The following is a 20,578-nucleotide window of genomic DNA, read 5'->3' as shown; positions in this document are numbered from 1 at the left end:
CTGCCTGTGAGGTCAGGAGCCCATGCCCTCCACTGAGGTACTGCCTTACAGCAGTGGCAGAGCACTAAACAGGGAATTCCTTTCTGCGGACTCCCAGACACAAATGCAGAGTTCACAGGTCTCCACTCTTTCCCACAGATGAGCATGTGTTTCTGTGGAAAGACCACACAGAGTTTGGATCTCTGTGTTGTTTCCAGATCGGGCCTGTGTTGGCCATGTAGCCCAAGTCAAATTATGAACCAGGCCACATTCAGCTGGAAGGAATTTGGGGATGGCCTCTGCTGTGCATCAGAACCACCAGGACAGCTCGTTAACAGCAGATTCCTGGGCCTCACTCCTGGGACTCTGATTCAGCAGGTCCGCAGAGGCACACTAGATTTTCTAACAAGCTTCCAGGACGTGCCAATGCTGCCAACCCATGGACTCCACTTGAGTATCACTGGCCCACAATAACCTTAAGATGGATTGGCAAACTCTTTCCTAACGGCCAGGTACTCAACATTTTAGGCTTTGCCGTAATCTTTAGGCAGTACAATCTGTATCACAACTACTCAACGGTGCCGGAAAGGGGCTATAGACAACCTCTATGTGAATGGGTGTGTCTTGTCTCCTGATAAATCTTCGCAAAAACAGGAAGAGGCCATGGGCTGCAGTTTGCTGATCTTGAGTTCTTCCCTACCACTCCTCGCTTTTTATTGTAAAATGGGGAAAACATTCCTGTCTTATTTTTCTCCCTGGCTGTGATGAAGATAAGGTATAACCACATCATAAATACTCAGAAAAGACATTCTGTATGAGGTTCAGTCAGCCCCGTTATCAGCTATACTGTTTTAGTAAGATACTTTCGTTTATCTTAATAATCACTGAATTTGTCTTATATATGTTCCCTCTAATTATTAGGCACCACATAAAAAAATAAGAATGTTAAGAGATGACAGAAGGGATCATTTTGAACCATAATTGAGGAACTTTGTTGGTGTCAGAAAATAAAAACAGAACTCTTATTAACAATGCCTCCATGAAGTAGAACCAAAAATGAGTGTTTACCAAAGTTAGAAAGAAGAAACAACGAAGTTTGATGACCTGACATACTAACTGCCTTTGTAAAATATTTTAATTAAAAAACATTCTAGGGGCTGGCCCTGTGGCCGAGTGGTTAAGTTCTCGCGCTCCACTTCCACGGCCCAGGATTTCACTGGTTCGGATCCTGGGCGCGGACATGGCACTGCTCATCAAGCCACGCTGAGGTGGCGTCCCACATGCCACAACTAGAAGGACCCACAAGTATGTACTGGGGGGATTTGGGGAGAAAAAGCAGAAAAAAAACCCAAAAAGATTGGCAACAGTTGTTAGCTCAGGTGCCAATCTTCAAAAAAAGAGAAAAACAAACAAAAGACATTCCATAAACAAAGACATAACCAACAAGTTATATTATTTTTTATTTATGTTAGAATTTCTATCAGTGTTTGAACATTAATATTTAGAGAGTTTGTACATTTTTGCCTTCTGAAGTTTAAAATGAGAACCACACTAGGTCACAAATGGTAACTAATACACATTTCACAATTGCAGGAATATTCACTCAACCTCACTCTCTTAACACTGTTAGACATTTTCTTTCCTTGTTGTACTTTACAATGAAAAGTGTGCCCCACTCATGTCTCAGCGAAGTTCCAGACATTATGGATTCACCACATATAAATTCTTTAAAAATATACTTCTGTCAAAAGACTTGATGACTACTATGTACACTACAAAAATAAATTTTCATATAAATAAATTATATGGCATACTTTTATCTTTGTAATTGAAATGACACAAACCCATTCCTGCCAAAATTGGCAGACAATGAGACCCAGTTTGAATATTTATTTCCTTTAAACTTACACTAAAACCTACCACGAGTCCTTAATGAAAACGTTATATACTCTGAACTATTTAACATTAGTAAGCACTCTATACAAATAAAACTTCTGTTCAAAAGTAAAACATAGCTGTAATAGTGTTTCCAATAGAAATAAAATCCCTGCATTTTTTTGTTATAAACTGGCATGACAAATACTGTAGGAAAACATTCTTATGATACAAAATTATAAATATCAGCGAAGATTTTTTTAAAAAATTAAAACATCCAAATAAACAAATAAGACAGACAAAATAAAACTATTTAAAAAAGAAAGAGAGAGATATTCTAGTTGCCTCCCAGCCCCTGGGGTTCTCCCTTTGCCAATGTGACTATTGAGAAAGTTCTACACTGTGCAGAAAACAGGGGCCGTGCAAGCTGTCCTGCACCACACAGGCTGGGCTCCGGCAACAAGCAAGGGCGCGCCGTGAGCCAGAGGGAAGCAGACCTCAGAAGTTCACATCATCTCCTGAACGCGGGACGTGAGTGTTCTGAGCAGAGCTGGGCGTGAGCTAGACAGTGTGGCGGACACAGGCACCAGACAGTAGCAGGCATATTAACACACACAGCTGGTGGCCACAGGTGGCTTCCAATTAGTATCTTACAGTTTTGTGGCGAGTTTTAGGGTCTGAGGTCACTACACTGCTGGGTACTACCGGGGGCCCCACTGCCTTCGATTAAGATTTTCCATGTAAAACAGGAGGCCATAATGGGAGCTGCCATTTGAGCACTCCTACAGTAGTTTAGTCTGGGTACCAAGTGCGTCCCCGATGTTTGCTCATCTCTGGCTAAAAGCTGAGGAAGACCAAACCTCAGAGCAAGACAACAGAATCGATAAAGAAGGAAATCTTTAAAAATAACGCCTGGTTGAGAGATCTGCCTCCATGTGCCTTCTTCAGCGGAGTGCGCGATTAGCATCTTCCTGATCTTCAGTAACTGTCACATGGAAAGAACACTAATAATGATGAGGACGCAGACAGTGTATTTGGGAAGTGTGCCCCCATAACGTTAATATTAAAACACTGAGAAGCATCCTTCTGAAGCTTGTATCCTACATAACTTCCGGCTCTATATCACATTTGGGATGCTCACTATTGTTTTAAAGAAGATGCAAACAGATCCACAAAGCCTCAACCAACTGTGCCATTTAGGAAGAGAGGGAGTTTCCATATTGCAGGGACTCAACATCACCCCTGGGTTTACTGTGGGCCCGGAACTAATAGGGTTTTCTATCTGTACCAGGCTCACTGTCTCCAGATTTCCAATTCACTCTGCAATTTTTTGTTGGAGTGAACGCTGGGAGGTGCGTGCGTGTGTGTGAGTGCTGGTCACGAGAGGTATGCTGAAGCCTGCGTCCTTTAGGGCGCCCACTCCCGGCCCGGCTGAGGCTCACCGCCAGGCATGTCCTCTACCTCTTCCATACCAAAGAAGATGAACAGATGTCAGCCCCACCGCCTGAGGGGCCCACGTCCACCACAATGACCATGCAAAGGAACTTATCTCTCTGAGGCAGGAATTGGGGTGTCTGGATGGCAGCCAACGATCTTGAGAGCCGCTCTGAACTTGAAGTGGGTCTGGCAAAGGACAAGGGAATGTTTAGGCCTGCCTTCTGCCAGCACTAGGCAATCAAGATATCCTGACTTCCAGCCTGACTAGGGCAGAGCCCACGAAGGGTTACAGACAGTGAAAAGAAACGAAAGAAGAAAAAAAATCACAGTACAGTACACTGGGAAATCACACGTGTTCACACAGCCAAACAGGAGGACCGCATCCCACTACACCTGGAGAAGCCATCGGGTTACCGTGCTTTCTTCATATCTGCTCATCAACAACAAAATTATCACGCATAGCGTGTTTGAAAGTTAACAGTAACATTTCATACTACCACAGGGTTGTGATATGCAAATTTAAAATATTTTAAACAGAATCCTTTACAAAATAATCCTATTACATAAGCAATATTTGCATAGAATTATACAGGTAAATTATACAATATTTAAGCAGCAGCAACATATGCTGAAATTTAAGACTAAGTTAAGCTTGGTTGTGGCACAGAGACCAATGTACAAACAGGGAGGGGCCTCGCTGTGGCCTCCCCACTGCCCACGCTGGGGCAGGAGTGGAGAAACCCCAGACCACACTACTTTACATCCATTCCTTCGTATATTACATATGTGTACACCTTTTAAATATTTATAGAAATATTTCACAAAATCATACAATCGGTTACAGTAACAGTGAACTGCCATGGGCACAGTGCGTCTTTCTAACTCCAAGCCGTTCTCTTCAAGCAGTTCTGGTGGGGCGGGGGGGGGGGGGGGGGGGGGTGCGGACTTCCAATCTTTGGCCTCTTTGCTTCAGATTTTAATCACCCTTTAAAAGAAAAAAGGAAGTCAAACTAAGTAATAGGTCTATGAATCTACATGTATAAAGCACAAAAACAGGCAAAACTGATCTACGGTTGTAGAAGTCAGGACAGTGGGGGGCTGGGCGGGGGCCTGAGAGGCTTCTGGGGGCTGGTCGTGGTCCCCTCCCTCACCTGGGGGCTGGTGGATGTGTCCACTTTGTAACCATTCATTGAGCTGGGCATTCATCATACATACCTGTTCTGACACCTTAATAAAGACTGAAAAATAGGTGAGAGGCGAAGCTGTTAGCACCTCAGTTAAGTTGGACTAAGCCTCAAGAGGTTTACGGGAGGGGAGACGCCCAGCCGGGAACCGGACTGGTTCGCCCAGGGTGACAAAGCTTGGACACGGCAGGCTTGCCTTGGGGAAAAGAGGCGGCTGGGTTCAGTTCGGGACACACCAGTGCCCAGGGGCTCCAGGAGGAGGCAGCCCGAGGCCCCGAGGGAGCCGTGCCCTCCGCCGCCCGTGGCCCCCTGGCGTGCACACACCTCAGTCGGAGCTGCGGCCCCGGGGCCTCTCCTCACACTCCACGTCCTGCAGCTCGATGACCTCCACCTTGGAATCCCTCCTCTCGCACCGGACGTTGAAAGGCACATGGGGGTCCTCAAAGAGCCCGTGGTCAGTCTCAGGATAGTCCTCAGAGCCTGGGTAGAGGCCCCCTCGGGGGTTCCGACTGGGCCCAGGCCCAGAGGCAGGCGGAGCGTGCACAGCGACAGTCACGGACGCAGAGGCCGTCACGGTGGTGATGGGCTGACAGTAGCTGGGCATGGAGCTGCCGGTGGCAGTGAAGGCTGGGTGCCGAGGGTTGTGGGAACGAGCTCCCCGGGGGCCCACACGGTCCCTATTGCCAGGGCCAGAATGCCCTTCAGTAGAAATTTCGAAAGCGTCTCTGCGCGGTCTGTAGGGGGGTGGCCACAAGCCTTCTCTGAGGGGCTCCCTCCGGGGCTGCAGGCCTGGCCGTCCAGGTGGCAGGGACCCTGAGTCTGGGTGGGGCTGCTGTTGAGGGTTTGAGGGTGGGTGGTGTCTCGCTTCAGGATGGACCACCTGCAGAGGGCGAGGGCAGGTTATGACAGGCCAGCGCTAAGCCCAGGCTGGGCAGCACCCCCCTGCTGTTGCCAGCCCTCCCTTCTTGGCTCTGGCTCCCGCTGGGCCACCCACACACAGCTCTTCTTAACCAAGCGCCAGTCAACCCCACAAATGACTGGGAGAGGCCCTGGGGAGCCAGTGGGGGGCCTTCCACCCACAAAAGAAACACCAGTTCTCTCAGAACCTCTACCACGTGGCAGAGGAGTGCCTTATTTGGACCCTGTGTCTAGGCTTTCTCCAACACAGCTGGCTGGACACATATGGCTGCTGCCCATAAATGCAGGGCTGTGGTCAGAGAGTGTCTGAGCTGCCTCCCTCCCACAGGCCACCACCGCACTCTGCTCGGTACAGTCAGATCTCAAGCTTCTCCTTTTCCCGGAACTGCTAAGTGTGTGGCCCTTGCCTGCCCAAATGCAGGATGTCGGCAGGACTGTCTATACCTATACTCTTGAATATGATAGCCATTAGGGACATATGGCTATTTACACTTAAATTAAAATTCAAGACTCAGTTCCTTAGGTGCACTAGCCACATTTCCAGTGCTCAACAGCCTCATATGGCCAGTGGCTACTGACATGGAGAGCACAGAGAGAGCACTTCCATCGTTGCAGAAAACCCACGGGGCAGCGCTGCTCTGTCCGGTTGTTAGGAATCTGGCTTCTGGGTCTCTATACAAAGTGTGGAGCAACACAGTGGCCACATCAATCAAGAGGACCGTGACCAACTTCAAAGTCGGTCAGCTTGTACCTATTTTTAGGCTCCCGCTGAACAAAACCAGCTTCACAGTGCAGCTCAGCAGGCATCGTCGCGGGGGAAGAGGAGGGAAATTTGGGGTATTTGGTTGGCCTCTCTCTCTTTCACGGAAAGGCTGCTTTGGCCCGGGACTGGAATACCCACTTCCTGGAGGGACGGCAGGAGGCCTCGGTTGGAGCAACATGAGCCTTAGAACCTTCCTTGGGTTTCGTGTGCTGTGCTCCAGGCCTGGGGCGCTGAGGACATCTTGGGGGAGCACAGAGAGCGCAGCACAGGGCTGGGGTCCTCAGAGCCTCTGAGAAGGGCCGCCAGGCTGCTCAGGGCTTTCCCGAATTACTGAAGGCTAAGCTTCTGCGCTCCTTCCAGCCACCCAGAATATGAGCGTGGAGCCACAAAGCTTCCGGGACAGTCTTAGACAATAATAATGGAAATAATCTTGTATCAAGGGCAATTAAAGGAACACACGTGGTAGGAAAAAAAATTACTTCTGCTGGCAATAAAAATACCACTACACTTTTTAAAAGTATCATTCTAAAATGACATGCAGCTTAAAAAACAAACCAAAAAGAAGGAAGGCACACGTCACCTCCTGCCCTTAAGCTCAAATTGTACTCAGCCCCACAAGACACATGCCCTTGCTCTGTGTAGTTACCCTCAGTGGCCCCTGCCCTTTTCGATCCGTATGAGATCCAACCATATGAAACTGACATTTTTATAGTTTAAGAAGAGTCAAATATTGGCAATTTCATATGATCCCACCTAACTTACACTTTATTTTTGCATCCTGTCTGTCTGTGTGACTTGCTGCTCAGAGCAGGCAGGGGCTGCCCCCTAGGGTTACTCACGGTGGAGCGGGCGAAGACAGGGTTTTCTGTGGCTTCCACAATCACTTGATGGGCAGGGCCCCTGGTGGCCTGCTGGGCCTCGTAGTGCCGCAGCTCCTCGCTGATGCCCGACACTGTCGTCTGAGAGCTGTACTCGGAGTCAGACGAATCAGACCCATTGTGTGTGTGAGTGGGGGGCACGGCAAACCGGACCACGCTGGGGGGCGGCTCAAGGGAGGGGGTGGGCAGCCGGTTTAGCCCATTGGCTGGAGACACCTATTGAAGGAGATGCCATATTAACAGTGTCATCATCCACGTGCTGTTGGCCACACTCAAAGTTCAAAGCACATACTGTTCAGGGGTCTCTACCTGTCCCACCACCCGTGTTCGCCTCCCCTCTGCCACCTCGAGGACCTAGGTCTGACAGTTAGAGCAAAAGAACTGCCCTCTGCCTTCACACATCGGATGGCAGGCTGCTCTCGTGCAAGCCCAGATATTCATCTGGAGTGGAAAACGCTCCACTGACACAGACCTTCAAGACACAGGCTGCCAATCCCTTGGTTTAAAAACAACAAACCAAACCAGTAGCACATCCCTCAAACTACTAAACTGAAGAGAAAAAAGCCATAGTTACTGAGATGTTGACTGGAAAAGCAAATGATCAGCAAATGTGGATGTAGTTAAAGATCTAAATTAAGAGTGACCCCGGGGAAAACAGCATTCAGGTGCCTGTGGGTTGTGTAACTACTGACCTCAGGGTACGGCCCAAAGAAGGACAAAAGGACGGGAAGCAAAACCAGTCCATTGAGAACACCCAGGACTGTCAGGATGGCCAGGACAGCAAAGAAATACCTGAAGATAAAAGGGAAACGGAACTCACTGTGGCAAAAGTAAAGCAAGCTTCACACGCCCAAGATTGCAGCACGTCAGACCCCAAATTAACAAAACCCACACCACCAAAAAGGCTGCAGCGGGACTGCGGGGCCAATTCAGTACAAGTTGTTTTTTCATTTTTATTTTTTACCTTATGACTTTGAGGGCTACATTCCACAACCCAAAGTGTTAGTTCATGAAGGGAAGGAAAAAAACTTAGTTTGTTAATTTGCTGAAATCTCATGGCATGTAATGTTATTTATGAATGTGCTACACAAACACAAAAATATGGAATGTGAATTGAATGGCTGAGCAGACTGAAAGCACAAATACAATGCAGAGGGGCCCCGTTCATGAAAACCCAGCAGAAGCAAACAAATGAAGTGAAGGGTGTAGAATTTAAACAATTTAGCCCAGGAGGAAAAGCAGCCCCCTTCTGCAGACAGCTAATCCACTGTGAAATGCTTCTGCATCTTAGAGCAGAATCTCTAATTAAGTCTCCAGCGTATCAGGTAAGGCTTTCCTTGGGCTTTCATTAATCACAACTTTCTGCCTAGAATTTTGTGAGTTCCAGTTTTACCAAAGAGCTCCAACTGCAACCTTTTTAGAACACAGGAACCAACTTTCTGCAAAGACAACGCTGCCCATTCTGTGCTCGCTGGCGCATTCGCGGGGGAGGGCTGTCCACAATGACGGGCCTGCTCTGCGGGCCAATCTTTTGTTGAACAATTTAGCATCTCTGAATACTCTTGTTTTGCGTCAGCCAATTCAAACATAAAGGCCGCAGCACCATGAAGAGGAGGAGAGCGCACAAGTGGCCCTGCTTTCCCACCATTGAGGGCTAAGGTCTGGGATCCTTCAGGAATACCAAGGTAAACCTGTCAGCCAGGGAGAGCTGCGGGCCGCCGCTCCACACAGCTGGAGGGAGCGGCCTCCACACAAGTGTGCATTTCTCTCACTAACGATTTCTAGGGTGATTTTGCTAGAAGTAGGATGGGGTTGGGGTGAGCTCAGGATGTTCTGGGAAGAGGGAAGACAAGATATCTGTTAATGGTCCTCTTGATCATAAAACGCAACAGGCACCAAACTGTGCCGTGTCTATATATGTTTCGACATTAGATAAAAGGAGAGAGAATCCCTATAAAAATACAAATACCTCGAAGCTATTGTAAACACTAGAAACTTCTGAGCTGCATTAGTAAAGACCAAGCAGCCCAGGTCTTGCTCTAATGTAAACTGCTGGAACTCGGGGCGGAGGCATCCATCAGCAGCAAGCATTAGGACATTTGCATCCCATCCATCTAACTGTAGAATAAACACACCAATTAGATTGCTGACGGCTTAGTGTACACAATGTCTGCTCATTCAGTCGACCTTAGTGAGGGCTCCATCAGGTTAATCCATCCAGTTCTAGAAAATGGGAAGCCCTTTTAAGTGCTTGAAACAAGAACCTTGACATCTCTGGAAGAGAACAAGAAGCCGTGGGTTGGACGAGAGAGCTGGGCCTCTGCTCTCCATCCAGGTTCCCAGCTGGCTGCACCAGTTCTGACTGAGCTTCCTCTCTGTGGCTCACGGGCATCCCCCACAAGGCTGTGTGAGAGCCTCTGAGACCCCACCACACCCCACGTTTCCCGTGGTGCTGAATTGTCTGTGACCTTGTCTTTCCCCACAAAGACCGTAAGCTACGCAGAGTGCGACAGGGTCCATGCTACTTGCTGTTATGTGAAATGGCACTTTTGAATGTTTTGAAAGTTGGACGAGAAATTACACAAAAGAAACTCTATCTGACATAGGGCTTTTATATCATAAAGAAACAACTACTAATGCCTGAGTAAGTGTATGCTGAGGAAACAAAAGAAAAGCCAAAGTCAGATTAAGAGCTTAAAACAAAACCCAGACCAAAACCTTGGTCTAATTTAGGCATATATGTCTCTGGTACTGACGAACAAGAATGTACTAATGGGCTTGTGAACTGATCAATACCCTGTGCTGAGGACCAGCAGCATGGGCATCACCTGGGAGCTGGCTAGAAATGCAGACTCTGCTCCCCCGCCCCATGGAATCCAATCTGCATTTCCAGAGAGCCTCGGACAATCCCTAAGCACATACAGTAAGAGAAGAGAAGCCCTGTCTGCCTGTAACGTAAGAGCCATTTCGCCTCCTCACTCATCCCGCACCAACTGACAGGGAGGAAACTCCCGCCCTCATTCGAGGAAGGCTAACTCTCCGTGACTCCGACCTGCCCAGTGGGGCATGCCACAAACCAGAGAATTGATCTTTTTTCCATAATAAAGAACCTCTGGCTAAAACTTAAAGTTAAAATCTTCTGCTTTTTGCTTGAAAATGAAGGGCCTATCACAGACACAAACACCAGGAAAGCATATTTAGTTTCTCTCTCCAGACTACTGAAGCAGCCAAACAACCCGGTCACCTCCCCCACTGGGTTCCGCCTTGCCATGGTTCTGATTCTGGCCTATCTTTATTTCTTGATTCTGGCCTTGCCCCTCCACGGAGCAGCTCCTTCACAAAGCTGCAGAGGCTGTTCAGAGAGAAAATGGTTTTCCCTGCAGTTCTCAAATTCTTTTCAAAGGAAAACATGCTCTCCTTCTGCACTTCACGAAGTCACATTCCTCATTAAATTCACCAGAAATTGCTTGCCTTGAGATCCAAAGAGAAGTATCCAAATTAGGCTTTGAGTCCCAAAATTTAACACCAAAGTCACACACTTTGGTGTCCTAATGCTTCCTAAATCTTAGTGGGAACCCAAACACGAAATCTGGGCACATTATCTTCACTTTTTAAAAGAATAAAATCTAGGTGACAGTTTTAGATATTTGAAGTTTTCCTTTCTACAGTTTTGAAGGACACGTGAAGGCCAAGTTCAGTCAATTAATGGGAAACATGGTTGTCTCTTTTCATCTCTTTCTGTGGATATTTCTAACTCAGATGCCAATAACTGGGATATAGGTGATTCTTCAGCATCGAGTTGTGGAGTTGCCTTCATTGTTAGCCCCAAACCCTCCATCTTTTCTCCCCAAGATGGCTCTCCAAGAGAGCTTGTCTTTGTATTTCTCGGCATATCTCTGAGTTAATAAAGTCAAAAGAAAGTAGAGGTGCAGATAATCATTTCACACTGTGTACATGCAATCAAAACATCACGTTGTACACCTTAGATGTATACCATTTTTATTTGTCAATTATATCTCAATAAAGGTGGCGGGGGTAGAGTCACAATGAAGACATGCTGCAATCTACCAGATACAGAAGGAAAAAAGCAACAGAGGTCACAAGAGCAAATAATAATGATTTTTAAAACCAGTCTTCTCTCCCACTCCCCTTACCTGACAATGAAATCAAACTCGGATCCTGCAAGCATTAGCACTCCCAGCAGAGTGGAAACAGCACCGTCCAGAACGGGCGCAAACATGTGCTCCAGGGCAAGCACAGCCCTGCGGTTCTTATCGCCGATGGCTGTCAGAAAGGCCTGTGCAACAAGAAGAGTTTGGATGATCAGCTTCCTGGACTTGACTTGGTCATTGGTCAGCTCTGTCTTAGATGCTATACACTGCTTTAATATGCCTCTATAGAACTTCTCAGGTCTTTCTGGTTAGCTCCTGGCATGTTTAATTGGGGTTGCTCAGCTAGCTAAATCTAGGCTTACACTAAAATGATCAGTTCATGATACTGGGTCATATTTGGTGTTGATGTAAATCTTAAAACAACAACAAGAAAAAAAAGGAGAGTATATTGACCTTAAATGTAAAAACAAAACCAAAACCATACAAAAATCTTCTCTTCTGTTCACTGCTACTCACCCGTAAGTTTTCTCCCCCACTGAAGTTATCTCACCCATTGATGGGGAGACCTCCAGCTTTGAAAGTGACAGCCTTTTGCCTGATGTTTTGGATGGTCAAGATCTTATTCCAAATGGGCTTAGCTTGGTGTCATGTGTGCCTGGGAGCTAAATACATATTTCCTCATAATTGGGCTGAGGTTAGAATTTCCGTCACTGTGCTCAAACTAATGTCTTTGTAGTACCTTAGTAAGCATCACGAAGGTATCACAAGAAAAATACAGAAGTGTAAACTCAAATGAAGCCAATTCTAACTATGTGTGGACATATTCCTGTCTCCTTTGCATTCCTAAAGCTCTTCAAGGTCAAGAATGCCATTGACAGAAAATGGGAACTTTACAGAGTAAGTCCCAGATTATCAGGCTGTTGGCTTGAGAGTGTGACCCAGGACCATGTTCAGGTGGGTTAGTTAGCGTTACACCCCGCCTGCTCCTACAGTGGGACCATCAGGGAGGCCTGAGCCTGGCACAAGTTCGCTCTCAGCCTGAAGGTTCAGGCTGCTCTGGGATATGCTGAGAAGAGGGCCTGGAGCCCTTATAGGCTGTAGCTCCTTAAAAATCAAGGCCTACAACATATTGCAGGTGCGTGCCCATCCATTATGTACCCCCGTGGAAGGACAGGAAAGTGATTCTCCTTAACAGATGAAGAAACAACAGTAAACAAGGGTGTGCTATGAGTTTTCTCACTTTTCTCTAAAATGCCTACTACATATACATATGCTCTTTCAGAGCTGGGAGACATTAGGGTCAACCGAGTTGTCTTTGTCTCTTAGGAAGAAAGCATCGAGATGGTTTGGAACCACGCTGCTCTATGCTGCATTTGGGCCACGGGGCCATGAGGGTCAGGCTGGGCTTATCCTCTTGCACACAACTTGAGCTACTGCAACAGCAAACTGACAGGATTCCTTGAAGACATGCACAGAAGAACAGTCCTCTTCACCAACCTTATTCCATCATTTTACCAACCTTGTAGGAGCAATAACTGCCTCCTTTAAAGAGACGTTCACACACAGGATAGGGCAAGAACATCATGTCTCATGTGCAGAGGGCTTTTTTTTTCTAAAGATTTTTATTTTTCCCTTTTCTCCCCAAAGCCCCCCGGTGCATGGTTGCATACTTTTAGTTGTGGGTCCTCTGAGTTGTGGCATGTGGGATGCCACCTCAGCGTGGCTTAATGAGCGGTGCCATGTCTGCGCCCAGGATCTGAACTGGTGAAACCCTGGGTCGCTGAAGCGGAGCGCGCGAACTTAACCCGTTGGCCCCAGGGCCGACCCCGCGCAGGGCTCTTGATGAAGACTTGGGCTAGAAATACTGAGACCATAAAGCCATGTCAGTTCTTGAGGCTCCTTAAATTCTCGGAATTACCTCTTGCATGAAGAGCAGAGGCATTCCTTAGTTGTTTATTCAACACTGCTGTGGCATTTATGTTCATACGAGCTCACGTGCAGAGACCTGGGTGCCACTACAGTGGAGAGACCAGTTAGCATTTCCACTGTAAAAATCTGTTGCAACATAGATCCGCCCTTGTTTGCAGCACTAGCTGCCAGAAAACATAGTTTTCATTTGCATCAGAATAAAGTGACTTGTGTACTCTTAACTCACGTGCAAATTTTTCTCCATTTTGAAAAAATGATATTAGGATTATGTGTTTTCTAAGCTCTAAGCTGGTGGGCTCTCCTTTTTAAAAAATCCTCTTTCCCTCCTCCCAGCTAAATGAAGGAAAGTAATTTGGGCAGACTCAAAATTTAGAGAATATTCTTTTTCTATTATCAGCTTTTCATTATGCACTGGGGGAAATACAGGATAACTTCAACAAAACAGTCCTTCTAAAACATGAAAATTTACGGTCTCTGAGTTCTATAATAACTGCCTTGAAAGAGTCCTTTGGAAGGACCAAAGAAACATATGTATAGACGTGCCTGTGTGTAGACGCGCATATGACCTAAGCAAATCAATGCTAGAGACTGTAAAGCCAGAGCTACAAGTAATTGGATCCAAGTCCAGCGCGAGGTTTCCCAGACGGGCATTCATACATCAGTGCTGACTGAGCCACTAAGTATTTACTGAATGCCTACCCAGAACCCCAAGAACTTAGGCTATAAGCACAACTGCAGAGGGAACATAATTTACACACTGCTATGAGGCTTTTGAACAATTCTCTGATAAATGTATACAGTGGGCTTGTCTCTTGGCTTGAAGACTCCTTCCGAAGTTGAATTTCCTCCAGCAAAGCCTTCACAGGGCGGGGCATAGGAAGAGGGAGGAAAAACATTCCTGTAGAGAGCAATACTAGTTCTCCTACTTTCTGCCATCGTGAATTTGCAGGCTGGCAGGCGGCAGGAGCTGGGTGGGCTGAGGTGGGAGAGCCCGCTCCTTGGTGCTGAGCGCCTGCACCTTTGCTCATGGGCCCCAGGGTGTTTCCTCAGCTGCCAACCCATCTCACCCTCAGTATGCCAGCCCCACCACGCCTGGGAGTATGGTCTCACCTCATCCCTGCTTTGTTACTGTGGTTTTTAAAATTGTGTGTTTTAATGTATGCACACACACACTCACACACTGTCTGTCTTAGGAACAAAGTCAACAACTGCAGGACTCGTCGGGACCCTAATAACACCGCCAAAGCTGCAGAACCCTTCCTGGCCCGCTCCAAAAACACTGACAACATGCCTGGCTAACTCCACCTTCAATGCCCTTCTCCTGAGGCTGCTGGAGAGGGAAAGGAGTCCAGACAGATTTCTGCAACTCCCTGGGAACGCCTGTGCTCTGCAGCCTTTTCACCGTGGCGTCTGTCAGGCGTGTTCCTGGACGCTGGCAAACATGAAAAGCTTCCCAACTTGGAGCCTATAAGAGCTAGAGGAAATGTGTTGCCTTTTCATACGGTTTTAGCTGAAAGTGTCCCCCGTACCAGAGCAACATGGACGGTGAACTCCACTCCTATGCCGACGGACGCGATCAGGATGACCACAGGCACAGCACTGAGCTTGATTCCAATCAGGCCCATCATGCCGAAGAGCTCGACCGTCATCAGGGCCAGGACCGTCACCTTCAGAAAGACACACAGGATGAGTGACCGGGACAAACAGGCTCTGCGTGTGGAAACAAGGGAGATGATGAAGAACTGACGTGGCCTCACATCAAGATCAAGAGGGGACAGACACTGGGACCCAACACAATGGAGGCTCTGACTGGCTCTAACTGTGGACACCTGCCTCTACTCCCTAATTCAATGTCTCTCTACCGGGAAGGGAGGCTTTGGGACAATTTTGGGACAGCCGCTTTGGGACAATAAGGCAGTAGAAGGAGTAAAGAAAGGCAGAGTTGGGGTCGGCTCTGTGGCCTAGTGGTTAAAGTTCTGCATGCTTTGCTTTGGAGGCCTAGGTTCGTGGGTTTGGATCCCAGGTGTAGACCTATTCCACTCGTCAGCCATGCTGTGGAGGCATCCCACATACAAAGAAGAGGAAGATTGGCACAGATATTAGCTCAGGGTGAATCTTCCTCACCAAAAAAAAAAAAAGAAAAGAAAAGAAAAGAAAGGCAAAGTTTAGTATTCTATTGCCAAGTGTCTTTCTAGTATACCTAATGTGGAAAGCAAACACATTTCCAAAACTCTTCTACTGGAGCCATCTATAAAGAATTACACGAACACGGACTCATCACTAGCTACAGATTTAACACAGTTCAAAACAAGGTATGTCCTTCTCTGTTGAACTTGCACACCCTCCATCCTAAAGAAAGCTGACAGGATGGGGTGAACGAAAAGTTCCTTTACGTACAAGTAGCTTTGCTTTTGTTTGGAGAGCCCAGGGGCTGAGTGAGGACTTGGGAGCAAGTTAAGTGGAGGGGAAAGGGGACTGGTCGTCAGCTGCTGTGGCTCAGGTTACAGGCCCCTTCACTTTGAAGAAACGTGGAACAACTGGGGTGGACAAAGCAGCTACATCCAAGAAAAAGCTTGCATTTACCTTTCATCCGCCCTGTAAAAATTTGTGGGAGATGGAAAGAAAATCTGTGAGGTAGGCTTTGGAGTTTTTTGGCCCAAAGGGGAGAAAATAAAACACTAAACTTTACAGGGCTGGAAGAGGAGAGAAGGATCTTGCCTTCTTGGGGTGGGCAGAAGGCAGTGGTGGGGACAAGCATAATAAAGTCTCCTTTGCTTTCTTTTAATAAGCTAATGAAAGATGGACAACATCCATTGCTTAAGTACCATGCAAACTCTCACAGACTAAACATTTACCTTTTAACAAACCTGCTCACAGACTTATGGTGCAGAAACAAGACCTGGTCTCTGTTTTTATAATTTTGGCATTTTGAAGGCTATACCACAGTTCATGGAATTTAAACACTGCCATGATTTTATTAGACTCTACATGAAACTTACTTCAAATCTGAAGAGTATTACACTTAGAGAAAAGATGCCAAAAAATCGGTTGGTAATACTAGTTTCTCATTTTCCCCCAAAAGTTAAAACACACACGATATACAAAACCATCCCTAAAACCGTTTTATTCATATGCCACCATCCTAACTTCTCTGATTATCCCTCTATTTGGAAGAACCTTCTCAATACTAGGTCTGGGATGTAGTCACAAAACGACACTTGAATTAAAAAAAGATTAGTTATGTTTTGAGTGTTCGTATTTAATAAATGCCCAGAGCTGTCATGGCAAGTGTGCATAAAAACTGCCCTACCTTTACAGAGAAAGTTGAAGCTGTGGGAGGGGGACACAGGATCCAAGGCTCTACCTGCCGGTGAACCCGCCACCTCCAGCCGAATAAACAGAGCACGGATGATGCAATCGCACCCTCCTCCAGAGGCCCAGACATAAACAACACTTCCCGGCTGCAGAAAGAGCTACGCCGAAAGGAATCTGACTTCCACAAAGACCCTCAGAATAAACTCACAATGATCCCGGCCGTCCAGGGGTTCAGGAGGAAGACGGCACACACGAGGAACGTGCAGGCCAGCACCACGCTGATGGACAGCAGGAGCCAGTGGCGGAGGCCGATGTACTGCTCCCAGAAGAGGAAGGGGTAGCCGTTGGGGTAGCTGGAGAGCCCCAGGCTCGTGTAGTTGTTGCAGATGGCTCTGACCTTTTCGATTGCCTCCACGAAGTCTGAGGTGTCACGCAAGCCGTTGAGGTAGAAAGGGAACTGAGCGTATTCGATGGGCTCTGCTGCAGGGACTGGACAGAGAAGCCACAGGGAGAGGCCCGTGGGTGACGGGCTCCTTGCAATACTGAGAAAGGCAAGCGGACGTCATCCAGGTAGGAAAGAGAGGCGACAGATGCCCACCATTTGCTATACCAAATGCGCCCCGGATTCTGCATCGAACGAAGAGACAGAACTCTGCGAGCAAGTCCACTCGCTGTGCCGCCTCCAACACAAAGGACAAATGGGCCCTATGGGCCTCGGGTCTTTCTAATTTTAATCTTTGGTTTAAAAAATTTCAAGCAATCATCAACCTTGATTTGGGTGGGGGGAGGCTATGATCAGTGTATTTATTTAACCTTTGATTTTAATCTTCTAGAAGCGGTCACTTTTGTAATGGGTCTAAACAACTTACGAATTCAGTTGCGGGAACGTTTTTTGTTCAACTGACACAAGGGAAAATACTAAGTTCAAACTGTTTTACTCAATCACTTACGAGAACAAAATAACTTGAAAGTCATGCTTTCTTGAGAAAAATGCTTAACTTTCTTATCCTTTTAGTGATCTAACACACTTAAACCTTCCATGCTTCTTTTTTAATGCAATGCTAAGTCTTCAGCAGCAGGGGAAGAAATCCTTACACAACAAGCATTTCGTTACTGCCGGTGTGTGTTCCAGACCCTTTGGGGTCATTCAGTTGACTTGCTAAACATGATTTGCCCTATTATAATCTCAACTATAAATTTTCATTAAGACAAGCCTTGGCTGCTTGCCACAAGCTCTGGGGTTTAGATACAGGGAAGCACAACCCGCTGACTCTCCAGCGCTGTCTGCAAAGGGACTGTCGCCTTTCTCACGTCCTCCCTCGGCCTCGTGTCCAAGGTATAAGCTACTAATATATCTCACATAATGCAAATCGAATCCACGCAGAACCACCTTTCACGGTCGGGGCTGAGAGGTGGAAGGAAAAGGACGCTGCTGTGTATAGACTTTCTGCTCCAGTGTAAACAGCTCTGACAGAGCACAGGTGCTTGGTGGCTTATAGGACGACCCAACTTGCCAAGAATCCCTTCAACACCACAGTTGACAAAATTAAGATAAACATACGATCGTCCATGATAAAACTTTGCGCCAGCAAAAGAACACTCGACCTGGAGGCACCCCCACCTCACACAGAACAGCTGGCACTCAAGCGAGATGCCTGGTGGCGTCTCAGAGGCAAAGCCACACAGGACATTAGAGACTCTTCTCTCTCAATGTGATGGAGCTTGGGCTGTATGCCATTACACATCCTCATCTGTCTCCCAGAGTTTTAAACTAAAAGAAATACATCGTTCTGTTTACACTTCTGAACCCTGGGTAGCATCAACGGATGGGGGCTGTGACTGAGCCTGGAGGAACAGGGCAGGGCGCCTCCATAAGCCCACAGGCCCTCGACTGGGGCTACTTACTTCTCAGCCTGGTCTCTGGCATGTAGTCGGCTTTGTCGTGGACCCACTCAGGACGGTGAGGCCGGATGTTGGCCTGGGAGGCAGCATAAGCCACGGGGTCATTGCTCACCCAAGCGGTCAGGTAGATGTAGAAAGCGCTGGGATTAATGATGCCGTCTGCATCCACCAGGCGCCGTTTAGTCAACTGCAAAATGAAAGAACAGGGGCCTTTCAGAATTGGGTTTTGGACAAACGCATTCCTGCCTGGAGAGAAAGGAGGCAGAGCTCCAGGCCAGCGTTTGCAACAAAGAAGCGAATGCCGACCACAGAATGCCCACCAAGAAGGAGGTGAAGGTGGAGGAAACCCCATCAGAGCACCTTTGGTTTCTTTCAAAATGTACTTATCCGAGGATGCCATAATCGGCGTGTTTATAACACACACACAGCTCTGCAGATGGCCCGGGAATCGACTGCACCAATTAAACCCGAATGCTAAAAGACTGTCTGCAGCCAAGGCGGAGAATGAACAATCTGGAGAAACATATTTATAGGAGGAGAAGGGGGAAAAAAACCTGGCAAGAATCCCTGTACACGTCTGTGTGCAGTTAACCTCTGCTGTTAACACTGAAGGAAATGCCACCCAGTAAATGGAGGAGAGCTATAAAAATAAAACAACATCTGTATAAATTTTGCTAACACTAGCCTCCTATGACCTGTGTATTCAAAAAATGCCCATCGCCAGAAAGTGGAAGGGATGGTGCACAACCACGGTCTTTCTGGGTAATCTGATTTCTGAGAGGTGGTCCCACTTAGTGTGCCACATCCGACATCTGGCCAGATGCACGCTCCCTCTAAAGTAGGTCTTGTGGGCTTTGCTTGGGTGAAAAACACTGTGAGACAGATATGCACGCAAGCACACACACATATATTTTTTTTCCTGTTTACTTTAGATTCAGGCCTGGTTCCAACATTTTTCGTCTTTTTTTAACAAAATGAAAAACACCAGTGACAGCAGTTAACAGAGAAAGAGTGAAGGAAGAAAGAGAGTGGAGGAGAATGAGAGAACTAAATTTCAGGGATCTGGATTCAATTAATCCACAGGATAGGTAACAACTGCAGGTCTTCCAGCCGTCTCTGGAGTGACACAGTACAGCTCACGGCCTCCATGCACGCGGCACGCTTTCCTCCCTCCCAGGCAGAGGAAATGATGTCTGGGGGCCTGGCCCAATCACATTTGTTCCACAGTGTCCCTGGTCCCTGAAGGCCGACCCAACCCCCGGGCATCTCCCGCTATCTCTCAGACAGGCTCGTCTGCCTACATCCTTGTCAAACCTGACAGCATGCTGGGTGTGGCCATAAAGCACTGAGTTCACACTCCATAATAACTCTGAACAATGTACTTTGTAAATCTGTCACCTTTAATGCCAGCAAAAAAGGGGAGACAATAAACAGAGCTGCTGGGAAGATCATTAGCATGACGGTTTTCTGCCTGAAGGTGAAGCAAGTAAGCTAGAGAGAGCAGAGGGAGCAGGATCGGGGAAAGGCAGTAGTGGTGTTGGACTCATCTGAAATCTAAAGGGCCCAAACACACTCCCCAACATGCCTGAGGAATCAAAAGGGGAATGCTGGGATCCAAGTGTCCCAGAGAAGATGCAAATGCGGTTGGGGAATGTGAAACCAAATAGACACGGCTCTTATTACATAGGCAGTGAGCAGGACGGCGAGTGCACTCAGATTCCAAGGATTTGCATTTCCACTTGCCTCACTCATGACAGAGCGATCTGTCTGTCCTCCTTCTCTACCCCTTGGGCCAGGGTGACCCAAAGGAATCAAATGCAACAAATCCTCCATCCTTCTAGTAACCTCTCTGATCTCCTAATCCGTCCATCCACCCCAAATTCTGCTCATTCAGATGACTGCTACCCAATGAATGCATCTTTCCAAGTTTGAATATAATCAAGACCAACATGGTAACAAGTGCTAGAATTCGAAAGAGAACAGCACAACAGCATTTCTAGCATCTGAAAGAGCCTCCAAGTCTCGACTGTACTTTGTTCTGACAACTGCTCTGGAGGTAGGACACACTTGTCCCATTTGATGGATGAGCAAAGTGAGGCTCTCTGTTTTGCCTGCAGTCATACAATTGGGTGGTGGGATGAACTGAATTAGAGCCAACTCCATACTCTACAGCCCCTGATGCCGCAGGTCTCTCGAGAGCACAGGCTGGGATGGCAGGCTGTCAACCAGTCTTGAATATGGCAGCCGCCCCAAACCTCTGCTCAACAGCGCCCCACAAAACACAGA

General features: G+C 47.3%; 1 protein-coding gene across 5 annotated transcripts in view; it reads right to left on the bottom strand.

Moving 5' to 3' along the window:
* Window positions 1-1,415: 1,415 nt before the first annotated feature.
* PTCH1 (patched 1) overlaps window positions 1,416-20,578 on the bottom strand; it is a 69,572-nt gene continuing 50,409 nt past the window's right edge. For all 5 annotated transcript variants that reach the window (XM_046664201.1, XM_046664197.1, XM_046664200.1 and 2 more), the window contains 8 exons: window positions 18,296-18,479; window positions 16,599-16,879; window positions 14,605-14,742; window positions 11,189-11,331; window positions 7,727-7,826; window positions 6,996-7,250; window positions 4,800-5,355; window positions 1,416-4,276 (listed from right to left, as the gene is read on the bottom strand). In XM_046664201.1, coding sequence (XP_046520157.1) covers window positions 4,801-5,355; window positions 6,996-7,250; window positions 7,727-7,826; window positions 11,189-11,331; window positions 14,605-14,742; window positions 16,599-16,879; window positions 18,296-18,479 — 1,656 coding nt within the window. In that variant the 3' untranslated portion in view covers window positions 1,416-4,276; window position 4,800. The remainder of the gene's footprint in view (window positions 4,277-4,799; window positions 5,356-6,995; window positions 7,251-7,726; window positions 7,827-11,188; window positions 11,332-14,604; window positions 14,743-16,598; window positions 16,880-18,295; window positions 18,480-20,578) is intronic.

This window comes from Equus quagga, chromosome 6, assembly GCF_021613505.1.
Source record: "Equus quagga isolate Etosha38 chromosome 6, UCLA_HA_Equagga_1.0, whole genome shotgun sequence".
NCBI lineage: Eukaryota > Metazoa > Chordata > Mammalia > Perissodactyla > Equidae > Equus > Equus quagga.
This window is presented reverse-complemented; position numbering and strand designations above follow the sequence as displayed.